Source organism: Ammospiza nelsoni, chromosome 3, assembly GCF_027579445.1.
Source record: "Ammospiza nelsoni isolate bAmmNel1 chromosome 3, bAmmNel1.pri, whole genome shotgun sequence".
Classification (NCBI taxonomy): Eukaryota; Metazoa; Chordata; class Aves; order Passeriformes; family Passerellidae; genus Ammospiza; species Ammospiza nelsoni.
The window spans coordinates 114158328-114181405 of NC_080635.1; the positions used below are offsets into that span (position 1 = coordinate 114158328).

Here is a 23078-nt window from a genome sequence, read left to right on the forward strand (position 1 = left end):
CAGGGACAGAGGTTTGGGGGTGATTTTGGGAGCCCTTTAAGAGTGGACCTGCTCCAGGGACAGAGGTTTAGGTGTGATTTTGGGAACCCCAAAAAATAGAGCTGCTCCAGGGACAGAGGTTTGAGGTGACTTTTATAAACCCCAAAAAGCAGAGCTGCCCTAGAGACAGAGATTTGGGGTGATTTTGGGAACCCCCCAAAGTGCAGCTCCCCCAGAGACAGAGGTTTGGGGGTGATTTTGGGAACCCTTTCAGAGCACAGCTCCCCCACAAATGGAAATTTGGGGTGATTTTGAGAACCCCATGGAGCAGAGCTCCTCCATGGACAGAGGTTTGGGGGTGATTTTGGGAGTCCTTTCAGAGCTGCCCTAGAGAAAGAGATTTGGGATGATTTTGGGAACCCCACAGAGGAGAGCTCCTCCAGGAGGAGAGATACCTTCTTGAAGCCACCCCAAAGTTCTCCAAGCTCAGGTGACACCTTTGTGGTGTCACCTTCTCCTGGGCTGTCTCTGCCGTCTCAGGGGCTCTGCCATGCCAAGGTCAACAAAAGGGTTTCTGAAGGTGTCCATCCTGACGTGGTGGGATTGATGTGCCTTTCCTCGGTCCGAGCTGTGTCCTGATGTCCTGGCTCTGTCCACAGGAGAACATGGCCCAGCAGGCCACGACCCTGCGCTCCCAGGTCAAGAGGAACACCATGAAGGACAAACTGAAGCTGGTGCAGAACTTCCTGCAGAAGCTGCGGTTCCTGGCGGACGAGGTGGGTCCCTCACGAGCAGAGGTGGCTCTGGCTGGGGCAGCTTGTGGAGATAGAAATCTGGGATGAGATGGATTGGATGGATGGGGGATGGAATGGATGGAAAAATGATATGGAATGGAGGGATGGACGGATGGACGGACGGATGGATGGACGGATGGACGAATGGATGGACGGATGGATGGATGGATGGAGACCTCCAAGGGCAGCAGAGCTCCCTCTGCAATAAGCCATTCCAAGTCCATGAGCTGCCCTATGATCCCTGTGCACTCCTGGGTGGGAGTGCACTCCTTTTACCAAATGTAAAAGAAATTCAAGGGTTTCCCAGGCAGGAACAGAGCTGGGTCCTCCTGCAGCAGAGCTGGAGATGTTTCAGTCAGTCCCAGCTGTGAAGAGCTCCTGTGAATCCCTGGGAAATCAAGAATTGGAAGGTGACATAGCAAATCCTGGACTGGATGGGAAGGGATTTGAAATCCCATCCAGATCCAACCCCAGCACCTTTCACTGTCCCAGGGTGCTCCAAGCCCCAGTGTCCTACCTGGCCTTGGACACTGCCAGGGATCCAGGGGCAGCCACAGCTTCTGTGGGAATTCCAGCCCTGCCCTGCCTCTCCCCACCCTGCCAGGGCACAATTGCTAATTCCCAACATCCCATCCATCCCTGCCCTCTGGCAGTGGGAGCAATGCCCTGTGTCTTGTCCCTCCATGCCTTGTCCCCAGTCCCTCTGCAGCTCTCCTGGAGCCCCTTTAGTCTCCAGAATGTTCCCATGACATTTTTCCAGTTTAGGACTGTCTCACAGGGGGTCCTTGTCCCTCCCTGGTGCTGCAGCTGTTCCACCTCCTGCTTCCGTTTCTCATGGAAAGCTCCCAGCTCCATCCCTGATTTAAGCTAGGCCTTCCTTGGTCCTGACCCAGCCCAGATGTGAGGAGTGAGGGGCCCAGTCCAGACTGGGAACCTCTTCCCTACAAAGGGATGAGGAATGGCCGCTGCCCTTCCCATCCCAGGTCCACTGAAGGAGGAGAGAACAAAAACCTTCAGTCTTCTATGCACAAATTTGTATCTTTTAAAACTTATAACCAACATAAATTATCGGAATAAATCACACGAAACTCTGTTGAAACCCTAAATACTAAGAATTTTAAACTTCCTGTGCTGAAAAGCACAGACCCACAAAAGAACATTGCATTTAACCTGAGGCTGTAAAGAAGACTTCCAAAATAAATTGATAGCACTGGGATTGTGGGTGTGGAGTTAGTTAGAAGTATGTAATATCACAAGATGAAAAACTTAAGAGTTTGGGGTTTTAGAATATAATGATAAATATAAAGCAATATGGAGGTTTTAAGACAAAAACAAGTTGTTCTTCTTTACATTTTTCTTCCTTATTCTTCATGAGTTTAAGTGGTATTTTGTAATTAAACAGAATAGTCCACATAACAGACTTTGTGTAATCAGTTATTGGATTAAAAGAGAAAATAATTTAGGTATCATTTCTTAATTATATAGTTTAACCTTATAAGACCTTATAACAAAAAATAGTTAGCCATTTTATACCTTTCTAATAAAAAACTACAAAACTCACAGCTGTGAAACTATAACATTAACAAAAAACAGTTAACACCTAAATCTAAACACAAACTATAATCTCAATTACCTTCAATCCCAATCACAAGACTCTATTTTCTTCATGCCAAAAAAACTGGAAAAAACCAATTATTTTTTCACACAACTCATTTTTATACAGTTTTAAAGACCTCGTGTGTGACTCCAATTGGTTGGGAGCTTTTTTTGCCAATTGCTTTATTGGGTAGTAAAAGGTATTTTACTTGTCCATAAAATATCTTTATTTAAATTATTATTCCTAAATTATTTTCCTCTTATTTTCTTCACTGATTTTCATGGGATAGATTTAATGTTCATGCAGGTGCTAATTGTTTTTCGCCCAGGAATAAATTGTTAAGTTAACGAGCTGCTCACATTGGGATTGTTTTCACATGGGAACTTGCAAAGTGCTAGCTTGACAAAGCTAGACCTAACAAAGGAGGCCTGATTTTATGAAGCCTTTCATTTATAATTTTTCCACTTCACTGCATCAATAAATCCCAGTTTCTTTCCTGAGAGGCTTATCCCTGAGCAGTGTTTTTGGAGTGGGAGTCTCCAAACAATTCCAGTGCCCCCAGAGTGGCCACAGGCAAGATCCACCTTCCATGAAATCTGTTGGATTTGCCTCCAGCAGGTCTCCAGCCCCACCAGTGCCTCAGTGGTCGGAGCTGAGGCACTGACGGGGCTCTCCTGTGGCATTCCCAGCCCCAGCACACAATTCCCAACGTTTTCATCTGGATGATGAGCAACAACAAGCGCATCGCCTACGCCCGCATCCCTTCCAAGGACATCCTGTACTCCATCGTGGACGAGGAGATGGGCAAGGACTGCGCGAAAGTGAAGACGGTTTTCCTCAAGGTGAGGATCCCTCTGGCCCAGGGGAGCTGCAGCCAAGAGGAGGGAATTTAGGAGATGAGGATGAGAGTGTTGCATCCATTTTTTATGGTGTTTGAATACTGGAGAAATGCGATCCATACTCTGCTGGTAGGGGTGGAAATCAGCTCCTAGGGAGAGTGAAGCACTGAATTAGCCAGTCCTGGTAAGTGGGAAATGTTTGGAAAGAGGTAGGTGTTTGATCCTCCTGGAAATCCCGCGAATTTCTGGCTTAGTGTCATGGTTTGAAAAGAAGGATGTCTGCCAAGGAAGGCAGGAGCCTCCTCTGAAAATAGAGAGGGCAAACCCCCTACCTCTGAATTATTGTAATTTTGAAATTAAAGGGCTCTCAGGCAAAGATATGGGAGCAGGAATAACAATTCTTTATTAAGGAATAAAATAAAATAAAATAAAATAAAATAATACAAAACAACACTGACAGAGTCAGAATAGGCCCTGACCCCCTGTGTGTCAGGGTGGTGGCACAGTCCCATGCCATGGTGGCTCAGCCCTCCTGCAGTGCCAGCTGTGGTTCTGCTGCAGCAGGGATCCTGCACAAGGGGGGAGTTTTCCGCTGCAGCTCCAGGGCTGCTGGAGATGGGCCTGGTCTCCCTCTGGGAATGCAGGGGAGAAGAAAGCTGCTCCTCTGGGAATGCAGTGGGCAAAGGCTGCTGTGATGTTCCAAAAGTCAGATTGTATCCAGGTAGGAATGCTTGGCTCCTCCCCCTGGGTGGAGCATCTCCCAATAGGGTGATGGAATTTTATCAGCCATGCAGGGCACTCACTGGCCCATTAACAGAAGATAATGAATAATGAATGGCCCATGAACAGAAGAGACCTCCTGGAGGGAGGAGTGGTTGTGAAAGAGGTAAAGAAAACTGCCCAATGAACAGAGGATAACAGCCCCACCTCTAACAGATGGAAAATAGAATACACACCCCCAGCCACACCTTGCATTTCCAACCTAAGACACTCTAGAAAATGAAACCGCAGTGGGAAGAGGACAATGCCTGAGCCAGAGCAGTGTCACCCAAAGGATCCTTGGGTTTAAGGAACAGCAGCACAATGCCCCAAAGAGGTTGGGTGCTCCAAGAGGGGTCTGTCTGTCCATATTCCCGATATCCATGTGAACTCTTCTGTTCCTTGTGCTCAGCTCCCTGGGAAGAGGGGCTTCGGCCCTGCTGGCTGGACAGTCCAGGCCAAGATGGAGATCTACCTGTGGCTGGGCCTCAACAAGCAGCGCAAGGACTTCCTGAGCGGCCTCCCCTGTGGGTTCGAGGAGAAGAAAACCCCCCGAGGACAAAACCTGCCCTCCTTCCCACCCATCAGCCTCCTGTACACCAGTAAGGAGTTCCCATGGGATGGGGCATGGAGGGAGTGGGAGGGAGCCAGGCTGGACATCTCCTGCTCCAAGGGCTTCCAGGAGCCAAGGGGGACATTGTTTTGGTTGTCCCATGAGAGATAGGGGTGGGAATTGTGTCCCTTCATCCCAAACCTGTTCAGAGTTGTTGTGCGCACAACAAGCAGAATGCCAAGGAAATTCCATATCCATTTGGGATTCATGCTTTGAGTTGAGATCCTTCAGCCACAAGCAAATCCAGGCTCCTGAGACGTGCCTTGGATGGGCTCTGTCCTGGTTTAGGACAAATCTAGGAGAGAACCTCCAAAGGGGCTTCCTCTAGAAAGCAGATTTAAGTGGCCCCTCCCGCATTCAGTTCAGGAAAATATTTCCTTGGAAAAAAGTGGAAAAAAAAATTTATTTAACAGGCAAAGCATTAACCAGCACACAAAGAATGAACAATATCAAACAATAAAACCTCTGACTGCTCCAAAAGAGATGACAGACTCAGAAAGTCCCTCTGTGGGCTGTAGCTCAGCTCACTCAGTCTCTTATCAGTCCCTCTGGCACTGGAAATGCCACAGCCCAGGCCCAGCCCAGTGAGCCACTGGTGGAGCTGCTGGTGCTCCTCTGGGTGTTCAGTCCAGAGCAGATTTAAACAGCTCCAAAGAAAAGAAAAAACCACAGTCCAGGGAACTTCTTTGCCTCAGCTAGCTAAAAACTAACTAAAGGCAAAGGAGAGCTCTGTCCTGCTGTCTGTCCACCCACAGACAGCACAGTCCAGGAGCAGAGATGTAGAGGAGTGAGTGCAGTGTCTGAAAACAAAGTGAACACTTCTTCTTCCCCACCTTGGCCCTCAGAACCAATCTTAAAAGTGCAAAAATTATTTCTGGGCTAAACAGAGGAATGGGGATACTGAATCATTAAAACCAAAAATCACAGACAAAGACTCTCTAATTAGTCAAAGGTAGAAAGTGGTGTGTTTATTACACTGGCGGGCAGCAAGGAGGTTGTCCCCACAATGCGTGACCGCACCCCACAAGGATTTTTGCCTTCTATTGATTTCCCAAATTAATACATGTGCACAACCCCAGCACCTCCCATCCCCACTTTGTATTAAGATGAGGTTATTAGTCCTTTACGAATGTACAGTTCTTCTCTTGAATTGGGTCAATGGTCTAGAATTGGGTCGGTGGTCCCAGGGATGAAGTCAGCAAGGTCTTGGTCAGGTCTCTGTGACCCTCTGGCATGATTCAAACTCCCCTGCATCATGATGGATTGACACAGAGTCCAGGTGCTGGGCATTATTCTACTGATTTCAGTAGAGTAAGAACCGAAATGAGGGATGTGGGACTCCAGGCAGCTGTTCAAAATGGAGTCTATTACATCTAGGATGTTACAGCAGTCCAGGGTTGTGGGTGGCAGAGCCTGCGCCCACAGCTGTCAGCTCCAGCTGCAGGCTGGCCTGGAGTCCTGCATCCCTCATTCAGGCTCTTACTAATGGTGCCCCACGTTGGGTGCCACTGTAAAAGCTTAAATGAGAGATGCAGGACTCCAGGCAGCTCTTCAAAATGGAATTTATTGTATCCAAGATGTTACAGCAGTCCAGGTTGTGGGTGGCAGAGTCTGTGCATGCAGCTGTCAGCTCCAGCTGCAGGCAGGCCTGCAGACCCACATCCCTCATTCAGGCTCTTACTAATGGTGCCCCACGTTGGGCGCCACTGTAAAAGCTCAAATGAGAGATGCAGGACTCCAGGCAGCTCTTCAAAGTGCAGTTTATTACATCCAGGAGTTACAGCAGTCCAAGGCTGTGGGCAACAGAGCCTGTGCCTACAGCTGTCAACTCCAGACAAGCCTGAAGACTCTAATTTTGGCTACAAATGCATTATATTCTTTTCTTTGCTGAGCATCTTAATACAGCAGAACCAATCTATACCTTAACTTTTACCTATAGCCTATAATAACTACTATAATTACCATATTCATGTTACTGTTCTGTCACTAACAGTCAGTACATTACAGTTTAAGCTAGAAGTTGTTTTTCAGTTTTCTTGCAGTGGAAAATTCTGAGACCTTTTTTCTACTTGCCACATTGGCAGGCTTGTTTGCCTGTGCTCTCTTTCTGCTTGGTAAAAACATCTTGTTTCAGGTGGGTTTATCCTTTGCTCCAAGTCATAAAAACCCTTTCTAACAAACCCTTTGCCTCCTTGCTTATCCAGTAGGACTGGCTCAGCAATTCTTTTCTTCTATATCAAAACTTGCTTCCATCTCTATTACTTCTTCAGGTTCTATATTCAAAAATCTTTCTGCCAAGCATACATATGTGTGAGATTTTCTCATCAAACTTTCGTCCTTCCCAACGTAGTATGTTCCTATAATGGTTCACTTGCTCCACTTCCTTATACAAATGAGCTCATAATATAACAATTAATTTTAGCTTAAGCATCTAATAATCATTAACCTATCGTTGGTGCATCTAACTTCAATATGAACTAGTTCTAACCTTCAGCTAAAATCTTAACCCTTTAAAGTTATGATTCAACACGAGCATCTATATGTGGACAGGAACCCAAAGGCCATCCATCCCATCCCATCCCATCCTACTCCCTCTCTCTTCCAGAGAAACAGGTGTTCCAGCTGCGAGCCCACATGTACCAAGCCAGGAGTTTGTTCGCAGCCGACAGCAGCGGCCTCTCAGATCCCTTTGCTCGGGTCTTCTTCATCTCCCAGAGCCAGTGCACTGAGGTGAACATTCCTGGGATTCCTGGGGGTGTGGGAATGGCTGGCTCTGTAAGTTCCCGTGGCACAGATGCCATCAATGAAGATCAGGCTGGTCCTGGGCTCCTGCGGTAGGAGGACCCCAGCAGCTCTGGAACTGGGCACTGCTGGTTTCCAGGAGATCTCTCCTCAGGAGCCCCTTCCCAATTTTTGTCCCACATCCTGGTGGCTGCAATTCCCCACGATTCTATATGATTACTTGTGTTTCCCAGTGATTTTCTGCCAGTTTTGGCAGAACTGGGTCATATTAAAGTGATTTTTTTAGTCTTCCCTTCCCAGTCCAAGGGTTGCCAAGCTTTAGGAAGCCTGGGAATAACCCAGCTCTGCTCATCTGCAAATGGATTTTCTTCCTCAGAAGAATCCCTGGGTGATTCCCAATCCAAAAAACACACAGCAACCCTATCTGCCACCCTTTCCCAGGACCCTGGTCCATTCCTGGAGCAGTAGGAATCTCTCCCATTTCCCCAGGTTCTCAATGAGACCCTGTGTCCGACCTGGGACCAGCTCCTGGTGTTCGACAACGTGGAGCTGTATGGGGAAGCTCACGAGATGCGGGATGACCCTCCCATCATCGTCATCGAGATCTACGATCAGGACACTGTGGTGAGAAAATCCCAGGGAATTGTGCGTGGTTTGGAAGCCAGGATCTGTCCAGATTTGGAGGCAGAGGATTTGGGGAGTTTTTCCCTGATCCATGGAGAATGCTCCTTCCAAATCTCCCACGGAGCCTCTACTGCTCATGAATCTCAGACGAATCTTGTTTTTGGAGAGGGAAGAAAGAGGCTGTAGCCAAGGAGGGTTTCCATTTGGGAAAAGTGCTCATCCCCGGTCTCCTTGCTGTCCCAATCTTCAGCTGTCCCAAACCTCCTTCAAGGAGTCAGGACTGAAAGTTATCCCTGAGCTTTGGCATCCCAAGGCCACAGTATTGATCCCATTCCTGTTTCGACCACGATGGAGAGAATTGCAGGGTTAATTTGGAATTTCTGTGCTGGATCCCCAATCCCAAGTGCCCTGAAGGAGATTCACAGGGCTGATTTTGGAATTCCCCTGTTGGATTCCCAACCCCAAGTGCTTTTGGGGAGAACCATGGGGCTCAATTTGGAATTCCCATGTTGGATCCCCAACTTCAAGTGCTCCTGAGGAGAACCACAGAGCTAATCTTGGCATTCTCATGCCGGATTCCCAATCTTAAGGGCTCCTGGGGAGAACCATGGGGCTAATCTTCGAATTCCCATGCTGGAACCCCAACACCGAGTGCTATTGAGGAGAACCACAGGGCTAAATCTGGAATTCTCATGTTGGACCCCCAACGCCAAGTGCTCCTGGAGAGAACCATGGGGCTAATTTTGGAATTCTCATGTTGGATTCCGAACCTCAAATTCTCCTGGAGAGAACCACAGGGCTAAATTTAGAATTCCCATGTTGGAACCCCAACCCCAATGGCTCTTTCCCTAGGGAAAAGCTGACTTCATGGGCCGGACGTTTGCCAAGCCAGTGGTGAAGATGTCAGATGAGGAGTACTGCCCGCCACGCTTCCCACCGCAGCTGGAATATTACCAGATCTACCGTGGCAACGCCACAGCCGGGGACCTGCTGGCTGCCTTTGAGCTGCTCCAGGTACCAGTGGGACAAAGGGATGGGAAGAATGGATGCAGGGTTGGAAGGGAGAGGGGTTAACTTACAGAGAATTGGGTAACTCTGAATAACTGGGAATAGCTGCCCCTCTATTCGCCTGGTCGTTGGTCTGCTGGACCCTTGTAGTTCCCCTTGGATGATCAACCACTTGTTGCTCATCAGAGACACCTGGAAAGGTCCAAGGCCAGGTGGGATGGGGCTTGGAGCCGCCTGGAAAGGTGGCATGGACTTCAAAGACCCTTGAATTCCAACCACATGGCAGGGGGCAGTACCAGAGTTAAATTCTTCCACTTTTGTGCCTCGTGTCCCATCCACTGGAATGCTTTTCCCACCTCCTTTTCTGCCAGGGCAGGTGCTCATCCAAGCCCTTTCCTTCTAGTTTTCCTTGGACTGAGGGAATAGCTCACCTGTGATATTTGATCTTTACTGAGCCCTGGGCTGGAAATGGGACCTTAAACCTGCTCCTGGGTTGAGCTCTGGGACCACATCTCCATTTCCTCACACACAACCCAGCAGGTGCAATTCCAGGATGGAACAGCTCTGGGATGGGCTGCATTGGTGGGCTGAGAAGTTTGGATTGCTCTGGAGACTGTTCTGTGTGGAACTCCCAGCACCTTCTGCTCCTGTGTTTTCCTCCTCCCAAAGCACCTGCCCTGGACTCTCAGCCCTCTGAGACACCCCAGATCCAACAACTGGGACCAGATGATCCAGCTGAGATATGGCCAAACTCCCTCTGGAATCTGTCCCTGCCCATGGCAGGAGTTGGAATTCAATAGTCTTTAAAGTCCCTCCCAGCACAAACCATTCAGTGATTCATAGTCTGGGGCAATAACAGAGTTAAATTCTTCCACTTTTTTGCTGTGTGCTCTATCCACTGAAATGCTTTTCCCCATCTCCTTTTTCTGCCAGGGCAGGTGCTCATCCAAGCCTTTTTCTCCCAATTTTCCTTGGACTTGGGGAATGGCTCATATGAGATATTTGATCTTTACTGAGCCCTGGGCTGGAAATGAGACCTTAAACCTGCTCCTGGGTTGAGATCTGGGACCACATCTCCATTTCCTCACACACAGCCCAGCAGGTGCAATTCTGGGATGGAACAGCCCTGGGATGGGCTGCATTGGTGGGCTGAGAAGTTTGGATTGCTCTGGAGACTGTTCTGTGTGGGATTCCCAGCACCTTCTGCTCCTGTGTTTTCCTCCTCCCAAAGCACCTGCCCTGGGCTCTCAGCCCTCTGAGACACCCCAGATCCAACAACTGGAACCAGATCCAGCTGAAGACACAGCCCAGCTCCCTCTGGAATCTGTCTCTGTCCATGGCAGAGGTTGGAACAAGCTGATCTTTGAGGTCCCTTCCAACCCAAACCAATCTGTGATTCCACAATTCTGTGAGAAGGACCAAAAACTGCTTCCCAGCAGCTCAGAGGAGCAGATCCTAACCAGTGATCCATCTCTTCCAGATTGGCCCTGGGGGTAAATCGGACCTGCCCCCCATCGACGGCCCCACAGACATGGACCAAGGTCCCATCCTGCCGGTGCCTCTGGGAATTCGGCCGGTGCTGAGCAGATACAGAGTGGAGGTAACCAATGTCCATGTGGAGCATTGTGGGGCTGGAGAAAATCTCCAAGGGTGTTGGAAGGGCAAGAGGGGGCTGGGAGTCAAGAATCTGTCTGTCATGGCTGTTCTGGGAATCAGGCTGCAGCATCCCTAAAAAATACAGGGAATCCAGAGAATTGGATCATTCCTTGCTGTCAAACCTGGGCTGGACGGCGAGTGAGCAGCACCTGGGCTGAGATGCAGCTCAGGGAATGTTAGAGATGGACATGGAGCGGGACCATCTGTTCCCAAAGCAATCCTGTAGCTCAGGTGTTCTCTATCCCATCAACCTCAGGAAACGAGGATGGGAAGACCCTCATGTATCCATGGATATCTAAAGGAGAATTTTGTATCCAAAATAGTGTGGGCACAATGCAGGGCAGTGCCTGTCCCCTGTGTTGGCACTGCTGGGGCACCTCCAGTGCTGGGGGCAGCTCTGGACCCCTCGTGACAGGAGAGACCTGGAGGGGCTGGAGCGTGTCCAGAGAAGGGAATGGAGCTGGGAAGGGAATGGAGCCCCAGGAGGGGCTGAGGGAGCTGGGAAGGGAATGGAGCCCCAGGAGGGGCTGAGGGAGCTGGGAAGGGAATGGAGCCCCAGGAGGGGCTGAGGGAGCTGGGAAGGGAATGGAGCCCCAGGAGGGGCTGAGGGAGCTGGGAAGGGAATGGAGCCCCAGGAGGGGCTGAGGGAGCTGGGAAGGGAATGGAGCCCCAGGAGAGGCTGAGGGAGCTGGGAAGGGGCTCAGCCTGGAGAAAAGGAGGCTCAGGGGGGACCTTGTGGCTCTGCACAAGTCCCTGACAGGAGGGGACAGCCAGGGGGGAATCGGGCTGTGCCCAGGGAACAGGGACAGGACAAGAGGAAATGGCCTCAGGCTGGGCCAGGGCAGGCTCAGGTTGGACATCAGGAGGAATTTCTCCATGGAAAGAGTGGTCAGGCTTTGGCAGGGGCTGCCCAGGGAGGTTTGGAGTGTCCATCCCTGCAGGTGTCCAGGGAAGGCCTGGATGTGGCACTGAGTGCTCTGGGCTGGAGACAAGGTGGGGACAGGTCACAGGTTGGACTCGATGGTCCTGAAGGGCTTTTCCAAATTATTCCATGATTTTGTGATGTGTCCTTTGGAGGTCCTGGTGGACATCCGTGACCCAGTCAAGGCCCACAGGGATGTTCAGGGCACATCTCAGCCCTGAGTGAAGGTGTCTCTGCTCAGGTGAGGTACCACTGACCAGGTCTCCAAAGAGATTTTGGCTCCTGGTTCTCCACATGTTTGCATCACAATAAATGTTCCTCATAATTTTAATTCAGCCATGGGGAATAAGGAAGTGGGGAAATCTCCATTTTGGGGAAATTTGGATGGTGGCAGTCTGTTATCCCAGGTAGGGACAGGGAAGTTTCCTCAGTGACACTGATCCCATGGGGACAATGGGGGGATATCAGTGCTGGATCCAGAGCCACCACAGATGGACAGAGCTGGATTCCCAGGGCAGGAAAAGGCCAGGAAAGGAGAAAAGCAGGAAAATGCCGAGGGCAACAGGATGGAGGTCTTGGGCTGCAGGGTGTCAGGAGGGGACACCTCAGGGATCCACCACTGCCCTGTGATGACATCAGCAGTGGGATCCCTTTCCATGGAGAACCAGCTCCCAGGGACCATCCCTCTCACATTCACATTCTCCCTCCTCCTCCTCAATCAGCTCCCAGGGATCATCCCTCTCACATTCACATGCTCCCTCCTCCTCCTCCTTCTCTTCCTGCCCTAGATCTTATTCTGGGGGCTCAGGGACCTGAAGAGAGTGAACCTGGCCCAGGTGGACCGGCCCCGTGTGGACATCGAGTGTGCCGGGAAGGGCGTCCAGTCTGCCCTGATCCAGAACTACAAGAAAAACCCCAACTTCAGCACTTTGGTCAAGTGGTTCGAGGTGGTGAGTGTGGCCCTTCCCTCTGATCCCTCAGCTGGAACCCGTAATTTCTGGAGCCCACCATGGCTCCAAGCCCTTTGCTCTAGTTTTCCCAAAACAATGAAGCACATGGACACCTATCCTTCACCTGAGGTCTCCCAAGCCACATTTTGCTGGAGCAGCTCTGGACTTCTTCCTCTAGCATGATGCCAGTTCTGATTCCCACTGCCCTTCCCAGCAAGATCCCATTCCTAATCTCTACTGTCATTCCCAGAATGATCTCATTTATAATCCCTACTGTCTTTCCCAGTATAATCCCATTCCTAATCCCTACTGCCCTTCTTAGCATGATCCCATTTCTAATCCCTACTCCCCAGTATGATCCCATTCCTAGTCTCTACTGTTTTTCCCAGTACAATCCCATTCCTAATCTCTACGGCCCTTCCCAGCAGGATCCCATTCCTGATTCCTATTGCCCTTCCCAATGTGATCCCATTCCCAATCCCAACTTTCCTTCTGAGCATGACCCCATTCCTAATCTCTACTGGTTTTCCCAGTTTGATCACATTCCTAATCCCTACTCCCTAGTATGATCCCATTCCTAATCTCTCCTGTTTTTCCCAGTATGATCCCATTCCTGATCCTGACCATTCTTCCCACTCTGATCCCATTCCTAATCCCTACTGTCTTTTCCAGCAGGATTCCATTCCTAACCCCTTCTCCCCAGCATGATCCCATTCCTAACCCCTACTGCCCTTCCCAATATGATCCCATTCCTAATCCCCACTCCCTTCCCAATATGATCCCATTCCTATCCCCTACTGCCCTTCCCAGCACAATCCCATTCCCAATCCCACCTGCCTTTCCCAACCCCCAAACCACGCACTCTCATTCCCTGATGACCACCCCTGCCCTGCTCCCCAGGACCTCCCTGAGAACGAGCTGCTGCACCCGCCCCTGAACATCCGTGTGGTGGACTGCCGCGCCTTTGGGCGCTACACCCTGGTGGGCTCCCACACCGTCAGCTCCCTCCGCAAGTTCATCTACCGCCCGCCTGACAAGAAAGCCCAGCACTGGAACATGGCAGGTACCAGGATTGGGACACAGGGACCTGGTCTGGAATGTCCACGGGGAGAAGAGGGAGGTGGGATGGGCTGTGAGACCGTGAGATGGTTGGCTAACCCGCAGAAATTCTGGTTTTGGGTCCAGAACTCCAAGAAAACCCCAACTTCAGCAGTTTTGTGGTTCCAAGCGGTGTGAGGATGCCCCTAAAATTTTTTGTGGTAAAAGTGAAAAACAAATAGGATTTTTAGTCTTTTGATTCTCACATTATTGTTTATTTTTCTCTAATTAAAAATTCTATACACTATTTATATATACACTATATATCAATATATCTACTTATGTGGATATATCTATCTATGCACTATATATCTATCTATGCACTTATATTTATATATACTATTTACATCTTAGACTTAGCATATTAAAAAACCCACTAAAAGTTACAAACCACAAATTTAAAGTATTTTAAAACTATTTTATTTAATTAATTCTTAAAACATACTTTATTTCTACAAATAACTGATTATTTGTTTACCTACACCACATCTACATTGTGATTCTTTCTAACCAATCGCTTCATACTTCCAACACTATAAAAAACAGAATAAATTAAAAACAAAAAGGAGATCAAACAACACCCAAAATAGTTCATCTTATCTCCTACCCACCTCTGTACTAAAACCCAAAAGTCTAAGCTTTTTCAACCTATAATAAACTATCTATTTTACACACCTATAAATTCCTATGTCCATTTTACCCATTCATAAATTCCAATTTATCCCAAAGTCTTAGAAACTTTCTCCATAAACCAAGATTAAAACCAGCATTCTTCAAAAAATCAAAACTTCTCAAAACAAACAAAAATATATTCCCTATACCCCAAGCTCCAACAAGGTTTACCTCCAGCATCTTGCATCTTAGGACTCAAGTCCTCAGATGTTCCTCAGGACTGGGGCAGGATTTGGCCACACTCAGCCCCTGTGGTGGCTGTAAAGATCAGAGGTCCAGGCCCCTCCAGACCCCAACCACCCCAATCCATCAGCACCTGCAGGAAAACCCATCCCAGACCCACTTCCCACCCATCTCAGCAGCCGAGGACTTGGGAGCCTTGGGAATTAGTCCTCTCCTCCCAGTTTTGGGGCTGGAGGCTGGGCGAGATTCCCAAAGACAAGTCTGGTCCCTCTGCCCTTCCCAGTATGATCCCATTGCTAATCCCTACTCTCCAGCACGATCCCATTCCTAATCTCTACTCCTCTTCCCAATATGATCCCATTCCTAATTCCTACTCTCCAGCACGATCCCATTCCTAATCCCTACTCCTCTTCCCAATATGATCCCATTCCTAATCCTGACTGTTTTTCCCAGCATGATCTCATTCCTAATCCCTACCAGTCTTCCCAGCATGATCCATTTGTAATCCCCACTGTTCTTCCCAGAATGATCCCATTCCTTATCCCTAATTTCCCTCTCAACCTTCTCAGTCTGATCCTATTCCTAATTCCTACTTTCCTTCCCAGCATGATCCCATTCCTAATCTCTACTGTCCTTCCCAGCATGATCCCATTCCTAATCCTTGCTGCCCGGTATGATCCCATCCCTAATCCCTACAGCCCTTCCCAGCATGATCCCATTCCCAATCCCTAAACCTGGACTAGGTGTTGTGTCCCAGCCACCGGAGGCTTTCAGGACAATCTTCTCTGCCTCTTCTCCTTTGGATATTTCCTGCTTTTCTTCCACCTTCCTTTGCTCTTTGGTGGGATTTTGGTCCTGCTGAAGGCTCTGTGCTCATTTCCACTGCTCCAAACAAGGTGGTCCCACTGTGCTCTGGCCTAAGTCCTGTAGGATCTCACCTGAGCTCATCTTCTGGCCTGAATCTGTAGGATCTCACTTGAAATCTCAGTTTTTGACCTTAATCCTGTAGGATTTCAACTTAACTCTCAGTTTCTGGCCTGAATCCTACAGGATTTCACTTGAAATCTCAGTTCCTAGGCTGTTCAAGTGAATCCTGTAGGATCTCACTTGAACTCTCACTTTTTGGCCTGAATCCTATAGGATCTCAACTAAACTCTTGGTTCCCAGCCTGAATCCTGTAGGATCTCACCTGAACTCAATTTCTGGCCTGATTCCTGTAAGATCTTGCCTAAATTCTCACTTTCTGGCCTGAATCCTACAGGGTCTCACCTGAACTGTCAGTATCTCTTCTCCACTGTCCCTCTCCCTTGCTCTTTCTCCTTTTCTGTCCTCTGTCCAGCCAAACACCTCAACGGCTACCTGGCCATGACCAGCAGGGCCCATCGCTCTCGCCCCACAGGGGAGATTGTGGTCAACATGGAACCTGAGGTCCCCATCAAGAAGATGGACACGATGGTGAAGCTGGAAGCTGTGAGTATCCATGTGGCAGCACCTCTTTCCTCATGGAATTGTGGATTTCTGAAGGATTTCAGCCTGAATTGGGGAGGCAGTGTGCCTGTGCCCATTTTTGTGCCCAGAATGGGAATTCCGACTCTTTCTCCCACCCTTCTGCTCCAGAGCTTCCTCCACAAAAACAGATTCCTGCCAAGATGCTCCAAGAGCTGGAGCCCCTCTGCTCTGGAGCCAGGCTGGGAGAGTTGGAGGTGCTCACCTGGAGAGGAGAAGGACCCAGGGAGAGCTCAGAGCCCCTTGCAGGGCCTGAAGGGCCTTCAGGAGAGCTGGGGATGGAATGGGGACAAGGCATGGAGGGACAGGACACAGGGAATGGCTCCCAGTGCCAGAGGACAGGGCTGGATGGGATCTTGGGAATGAGGAATTGTTCCCTGGCAGGGTGGAGAGAGGCTGGGATGGAATTCCCAGAGAAGCTGTGCCTGCCCCTGGAGCCCTCGAAGTGTCCAAAGCCAGGTTGGATGGGCTTGGAGCAACCTGGGATAGTGGGAGGTGCCCCTGCCCATGGAAGGGAGTGGGATGAGATGAGCTTTAAGGTCCCTACCCACCCAAACCACCCTGGGAATGATGATTTGCACTCAGCTGAGGGTGCATCCTTAACCTACTCTCCTTCTCTCTGCTCCCTTCCATCCCGGGACGGCAGAATTCCGATGCAGTGGTGAAGGTGGATGTGGTAAGTGATGGATCTTCTCTGCATCCCTGCTCCCAACTCACTGCTCCCTCTCCAGCCCTTCCATGCCACTTCCGATGGACCAGGCACCCACCCCAGCCTGAGCCAGGCAGGGACATCACCCCTCTGTGCCACAACAGAGACACAGCAGCACTGTCCCCTCAAGGGATGTGGCAGTGGCCTCGTCCCTGCAGTTTGGGGAGCTCTTTTGGGTCAGGATTTCTCATCCCATCTGTCCCAGTATAGGGGGAGGGATGCTGGATATTCCCACCACAACCGGGTACCAGCTGGGAAAGGTTCCCTTTCCCCACCAAGGGAACACAAGGTGCTTTGCTGGGCACAGTTTGACTCTTGCCATGGAAGATTCCAGAGATGTAGCCTGGGAAATTCTCAGATAAATAGGATGATGAAAATGTGGAGGTGTTGTGGGACTGCCCCATCTCTGGAAGCATCCAAGGCCAGGTTAGATGGGGCTTGGAATGACCTGGAATGGTGGAAGATGTCAGGATTGGCATTGGATGAGCTTTAAGGTCCCTTCCCATCCAAACTATTCCATGATTCTGGCACTTTCTCTAAAACCTTGGTCACCCTTGGGTGTTTTGTGGCTGTGAAAGGGAGAAAGTTCATGAGGCTCCCAAATCTGGGGGGTTTTCCCTCCTTGGGTGCTTCACTTTGGTACTTCCAGAAATGATTGCCTCTCACCTGATCCCTCCCCTTCCCTGTCTGTTCTTCCCTTGTCCCTTCAGACCGAGGAAGAGAAGGAGAAAAAGAAGAAGAAGAAGAAAGGAGGAGGAGGAGGAGGAGGAGGAGGAGGAGGTGGGGAGGAAGTGGAGGAGGAGGAGCCGGACGAGAGCATGTTGGACTGGTGGTCCAAGTACTTCGCTTCCATTGAGACGATGAAGGAGGTGGGTGAGGAGCAGCAGGGAGGGGCATCCAGGGGAGATGGTTCCCTTCCTGAGAGGTCTCCCCTAATTCCAGCTCCTTCCAAAGCCTTGGTGCTGTGCTTCATTATGTGTAGAAACCCCCCCATCCTGCCCTGAGGATCCCCCTGATGGGGATACCCCAAGAAGTTCTGTGCCAGAATTGAGAGACAAACAGGACTTTTGGTTTTTTCAGTTTTCAGGTGGTTGTTTATTTTTCTCTTATCAGAAGCTCAGCACTCCCTCTAAATCTCAGACTTAGCATACAAAGAGAAAGGCACCAAAAGTCACAAGACACACAGGTTCAAGGTCTTTTAAAGCTATTTTGTCCAATTAATCTTAGAACATATTTTATTTCTACCTTTTTACCAATAACTAATTATTTGTCTGTTCATGCAACATCTGCATTGCGGCTCTTTCTAACCAATCCCTCTGTGCCACCAACACTGCAGAAAATGGAGTAGATGAAGGACAAGAAGGAGATCAGACAATAACCAAAATCCTCCATGTTGTCTCCTATCCACCTCCATACTAAAAACACAAAACTCTTAAATTTTTCACCCCATGATAAACTTCACTATTATCTATTTCACACACTCGTAGATTCCAATCCATCCCGAAGTCCTGGAAGCTTTTTTCCGTGTATGCAGTTTAAAAGCAGTGCTCTCCTTGGGGGTCAGGACTTCTCAGGACAGGCAGAAAAACATTCCCTGTGCCCTGGGTTCCAACAATTATGGAATCCCAAAATTGTTCATGCTGCAAAAGCCCTTGGAGACCATCAAGTCCCACCATTACTCAGTACTGCCAAGGCCACCACTCTGTCCCCAAGTGCCACATCCATGTGGCTTCAAATCCCCATAGGAATGGGAACTCCACCACTGCCCCGGGCAGCTTTTCCAGGAAAGGATTGTTCCTATTATCCAGTGGTTTCCTTTCTCCCCCAGCAACTCCGGCAGCAGGAAGCGGCAGCGGCAGAAGCAGAGGAGAAGGAGGAGATGGAGATTGGAGAGGGTAAGGCTGGGAGGGAGAGAGGGAACACAGCAGGGGAAGGTGGGACCAGAATTCCTCTCAGTGCTTGGACATCCCTCTGAGAATCTGCCTCAGCTCTCCAGACAAACCAGACACTCCCAGTATGTTGTGTTATCCCAAAAAGGGCCAATTTTTGTGGGTTTTTGCAGGGTTTTCCCCTCCATGTTGAACTCTTTGTCTGCTGTCCTAATGTGGGCAGTGAATACAAATTCACAATTTAGGGCAAGTTCTCTCACCTAACTTATCAATTTATATAATTTTATACATTATTATGTATTATATTATATTATATTATATTATATTATATTATATTATATTATATTATATTATATTATATATTATTTTTCACTTATTATCATTTTATAAAATAATGAGATTAATGATGCCATAAATGTTTTTTTTCTCTGAAGGAATTCAGATCTGTAGGTCAGGTGGGATTCTGACCTTGCCTAAATTTCGGGGATACTCATTTTGTCCCAAAAATTTTGCCAGCCAAGGATCCTGGGAGTGGCTGGTCAAGGATGACTTTGTCCATATGACCATGCCACCAGCAGGGCTGGGAAGGGTATCCCTGAGGAATTCCACCCTTGTTCTCCATGTGCCCCATGTCCCCACGACAGGGGGTTGTTGTTGTGCCCAGGTGATGCAAAACCCTTCAGCTGAGTAAAATTCTGAGCCTGGTTTCTTTTGGAAGATCAATCTTTGTATCCTGGAAAAAATGAGGTCTTGTCTGACTGAGCTTTGAGACAACTCTGAGCAGATTCTTCTGGGCTTGCACTGGTGTCCTCTGGGGTTTTATTTCTTTTTAGAATGATCCATTTCCCTTGGCTCTACCACTCCTTCCCCCTTTCCTCATCCATGTTTTTCCATCTGTCTGTCTGTCCCCATCACTGGATAATGTCCAGCCCTCATGAAAGCTGGCAGAGACACCAAGGGACAGGGATTGCAGAGAGGGGAAGGAGTTTCCTTCGAATCCACCTTTTCCAGCAGCCTCTTCCCAGCTTTCTGTGGCTGGTGGTTGCTCCAAACGAGACTCTGGTGAACGGTGGCTGCAGCTGGTCCTAGACAATCCAAGGGCAGCAGCATCAAGCACTGTCCCCTCTGTATTCCCAGGCTGGGGTTCCACACCTCAGGCTCCATAAAGCAGGAGAAGTCTGGTAGGAGGAAGAAAATTCCCAAGATTCACAGAATCACTGGGTTGGAAGAGACCTTCAAGATCATTGAGTCCAACCCAGCCCCAACACCTCAATTCAACCCTGGCAGCCAGTGCCACATCCAGGCTTCTGCTAAACACATCCAGGGATAGTGACCCCATCACATCCCTGGTCCCCAGGAATTCCCAAAATTCCCAGAATTCACAGAATCACTGGGTTGGAAGAAACCTTCAAGACCGTAAAGTCCAACCCATCCCCAATGCCTCAACTCAACCCTGGCACCCAGTGCCACATCCAGGCTTTGTTAAACACACCCAGGAATGGTGATTCTACCACCTCCCCGGGCAGAACATTCCAGAATTTTATCATCCTTTCTGTAAATAACTTTTTCCTGATATCCAACCTAAATTTCCCTTGGTGTGGCTCAAGGCTGTGTCCTCTGGTTCTGTCAGTGCTGCTGGAGAAAGAGCCCAGCCCCACCTGAGCACAGGCGCCTTTCAGGGAGATGTAGAGAGTGATGAGGGCACCCCTGAGTCTCCTTTTCTCCAGGCTGAACACCCCCATCTCCCTCAGTGGTTCCTCACAGGGTTTGTGTTCCCAGCCCCTCTCCAGCCTCGTTGCCTCCTCTGGACACTCCCCAGGTTCTCAACATCCTTCCCAACCTGATGGGCCAGAACTGGACACAGCACTCAAGGTGTGACCTCACCAGTGCGAGGTACAGGGGCAGAATGACCTCCCTGCTCCTGCTGGCCACACCATTCCTGCTGTGGGCAGGACCAGGTTTTGTCACCATTGTCAGAGGGCTCTGCCCATGTTCTGTAGTCCTCCAAGTGATGTTTTGTAGTCCTCCAAGTGATTCCTGCTCAGGTCAGCCCTGAAATTCCCTGCACAGAGAACTCCAGGCTGCTGGAGACACTGTGATACAGAGCCAAGGAATGACAGGTCAGGGCTGGGATGGGACTTGCAGGCAGTGGCAGCTGGTAGCTTTCATGCTCCTCTTCTTTGAAGACCTTATCCAAGCCTTTCTAGATCTTCCCTACCTCTCCTCACTCTCATTTCCATTCCTTCCCTCCTGCCTCCCTCCCTCCCTCCCTCCCCCCTTCCTTTCCATCTCCTATCTCTGCACTGCTCCCCCCAGACATGGAGTGATGCCAAACTTTGTGACTCTCCCATGAAAGGCTCCAAGGCCCAGGTGAAGAACAAGGACAAGGATAAGGACAAGGACAAAGACAAGTCCAAGGCACCCAAAGATGACAAGAAAAAGAAGCAGCAGCCTGTCCCGGAGCTCCCCGAGAAGAAGAACAAGCAGAAGATCGATGAACTCAAGGTACTGGGGGTGCTTCTGAGGAAGTACCTGATTGTGGGGATGATGTGCTTTGGGACATCTCTCCTAGGGATTTATCTTGGAGTGAGGCTTCCCTGAGTCTCTCCATAGCTGGAGATCATGAGAAAAGGGATTGTCCTGGGATAGGCTCATCCCTGGGGCAGCTTGGAGGTGTCCCAGGTCCAAGGGAGGGTTTTCCTGCTGGCCCAGCCAGGATTCAGGACAGGGCTGGGCTCTGGTTCAGTGATCCCAAGGATTTCTCAGGATTCATGTCACTTGGTGCTTGTGGGGTTCAGATAGGCTTTCGACCTGGATCTTTCACAGAGGGGGAGCAATGGCCCCACCTATTGCTCCAAGATTCCCCTTTTCCAATTCAATAATGCTGGAGATCCTTCTTCTTTCCTAGAAAAATTAACCACTGGGAGCTGAGGTGTTCATGTTCACAGAATCCCAGGATCACTGAGGCTGGAAATGCCCTCCCAGAGCACCCAGTCCCACCTGTGCCTGATCCCCACCTTGTCCCCAGCCCAGAGCACTCAGTGCCACATCCAGGAATTCCTTGGACGCCTCCAGGGATGGGGACTCCAAACCTCCCTGGCAGCCCCTTCCAAGGCCTGACCACCCTTTCCATGAGGGAATTATTCCCAATATCCAATCTGAACCTCCCTGGCACAGTTTGAGGCATTTCCTCTTGTCCCGCCCCTCATTCCTTCTGAGCTGATTGAGTACTCCCCACATCTTTTCCTCACCTTTGTTTTTATCCCAAATTCCCTCCTGTAATTTTTTCTTTTTTTCATCTCAGGTCTTCAACAAAGAACTGGAATCAGAGTTTGACAACTTTGAGGATTGGCTGCATACCTTCAACTTGCTCCGGGGGAAGATTGGGGACAACGACGACAATGCCACGGAGGAGGAGCGGATAGTGGGGAGGTTCAAGGTGAGTGGTTAGGAATTCTGGCCAGGATTTTGGGGAGGGTGTTTTGGGATGGGTTTGCCTGCACGGAGGCTCTGTGCAGCAGGACTCAGTTGGTCCATACCCTCCTTCGCACCAGGGCTCCATGTGTGTCTACAAAGTACCGCTCCCTGATGACATCAGCAAGGAGGCAGGATACGACCCCACCTTTGGGATGTTCCAGGGGATCCCAAGCAATGACCCTATCAATGTGCTGGTCCGAGTCTACATTGTGAGGGTGAGTGGGAATTTGGGGTGTGGCAGGCGGGATCTGTCACTTCCTTCCACCTGGAGCTGGTCCTGGTGCCATAGGGATGGTGGGATTCAGTTCCAATGCTCCAGCACTGATGCCTTGAGAAGGCTGACCTGGAACAGAGACTGGACAGAGCTAAGCAATAAAGCAAGGATTTATTAAAAGGATCTCCTCTATGGATCCGCCTAGGGCAGCACAAGAGCCCAGCCAGGGCTGCACTCAAGATGAACCAAAATGGTTCCAAAATGAACCCAAGATGAACCAAAATGGTCGAAAAATGGACAACCACTCATGGGGTCTCTCACTTTTATAAGTTCTGCTCCATTTGTCTATTGGAGTTCATTGTCCAATTCCAGCTTTAGCCCATCAAGTCCCACCCTGCTTGTTTTTCTCTCTTCATTCCACGTTGTTTGTGCTCTTTGGCTGAGATTTGGATCATTTGTCCTTGGTGCCCAGCTGGAGCAGGAATTGTTTTGTCTCCCTGCTCTGTGCAGAGAGCTCACCATCCCATAATATGAAGCCCAGACCCACACACTAAAGCAGCACAGAATCTGAAAAATAATAAAAGCCAAACCTGAGGCATCACCAGTGCTTCAGGACACAGGATGCAGCTTGAGGACTGAAGCAGCTCCTTGGTTTGGGTGGGAAGGAATGGGAATGAAATGGTTTGGGTGGGAAGGGACCCTAAAGTCCATCCTGCTCTACCCCGTGCTGTGGGCAGGGACACTTCCCACTATCCCAAGCTGTTCAGGGACATCCCAGGATATCCAGACCCAACGCTGTCTCCAGGGCCATGTGCTCCCAGCACTGGGAACAGGACACATCCATGCT

General features: G+C 49.6%; 1 protein-coding gene across 1 annotated transcript in view; it reads left to right on the forward strand.

Annotated features, from left to right (window-relative positions):
• The window catches only part of OTOF (otoferlin), a 103431-nt gene that overhangs the window by 66999 nt on the left and 13354 nt on the right, over nt 1–23078 (forward strand). The window contains exons 21-36 of the mRNA XM_059467950.1: nt 639–755; nt 3060–3212; nt 4381–4570; nt 7187–7311; nt 7813–7947; nt 8800–8961; nt 10436–10555; nt 12322–12483; nt 13384–13546; nt 15776–15906; nt 16589–16618; nt 17362–17520; nt 18480–18585; nt 20948–21045; nt 21845–21979; nt 22095–22232. Of these exons, the coding sequence (XP_059323933.1) occupies nt 639–755; nt 3060–3212; nt 4381–4570; nt 7187–7311; nt 7813–7947; nt 8800–8961; nt 10436–10555; nt 12322–12483; nt 13384–13546; nt 15776–15906; nt 16589–16618; nt 17362–17520; nt 18480–18585; nt 20948–21045; nt 21845–21979; nt 22095–22232 (2124 nt within the window). The remainder of the gene's footprint in view (nt 1–638; nt 756–3059; nt 3213–4380; nt 4571–7186; nt 7312–7812; nt 7948–8799; nt 8962–10435; nt 10556–12321; nt 12484–13383; nt 13547–15775; nt 15907–16588; nt 16619–17361; nt 17521–18479; nt 18586–20947; nt 21046–21844; nt 21980–22094; nt 22233–23078) is intronic.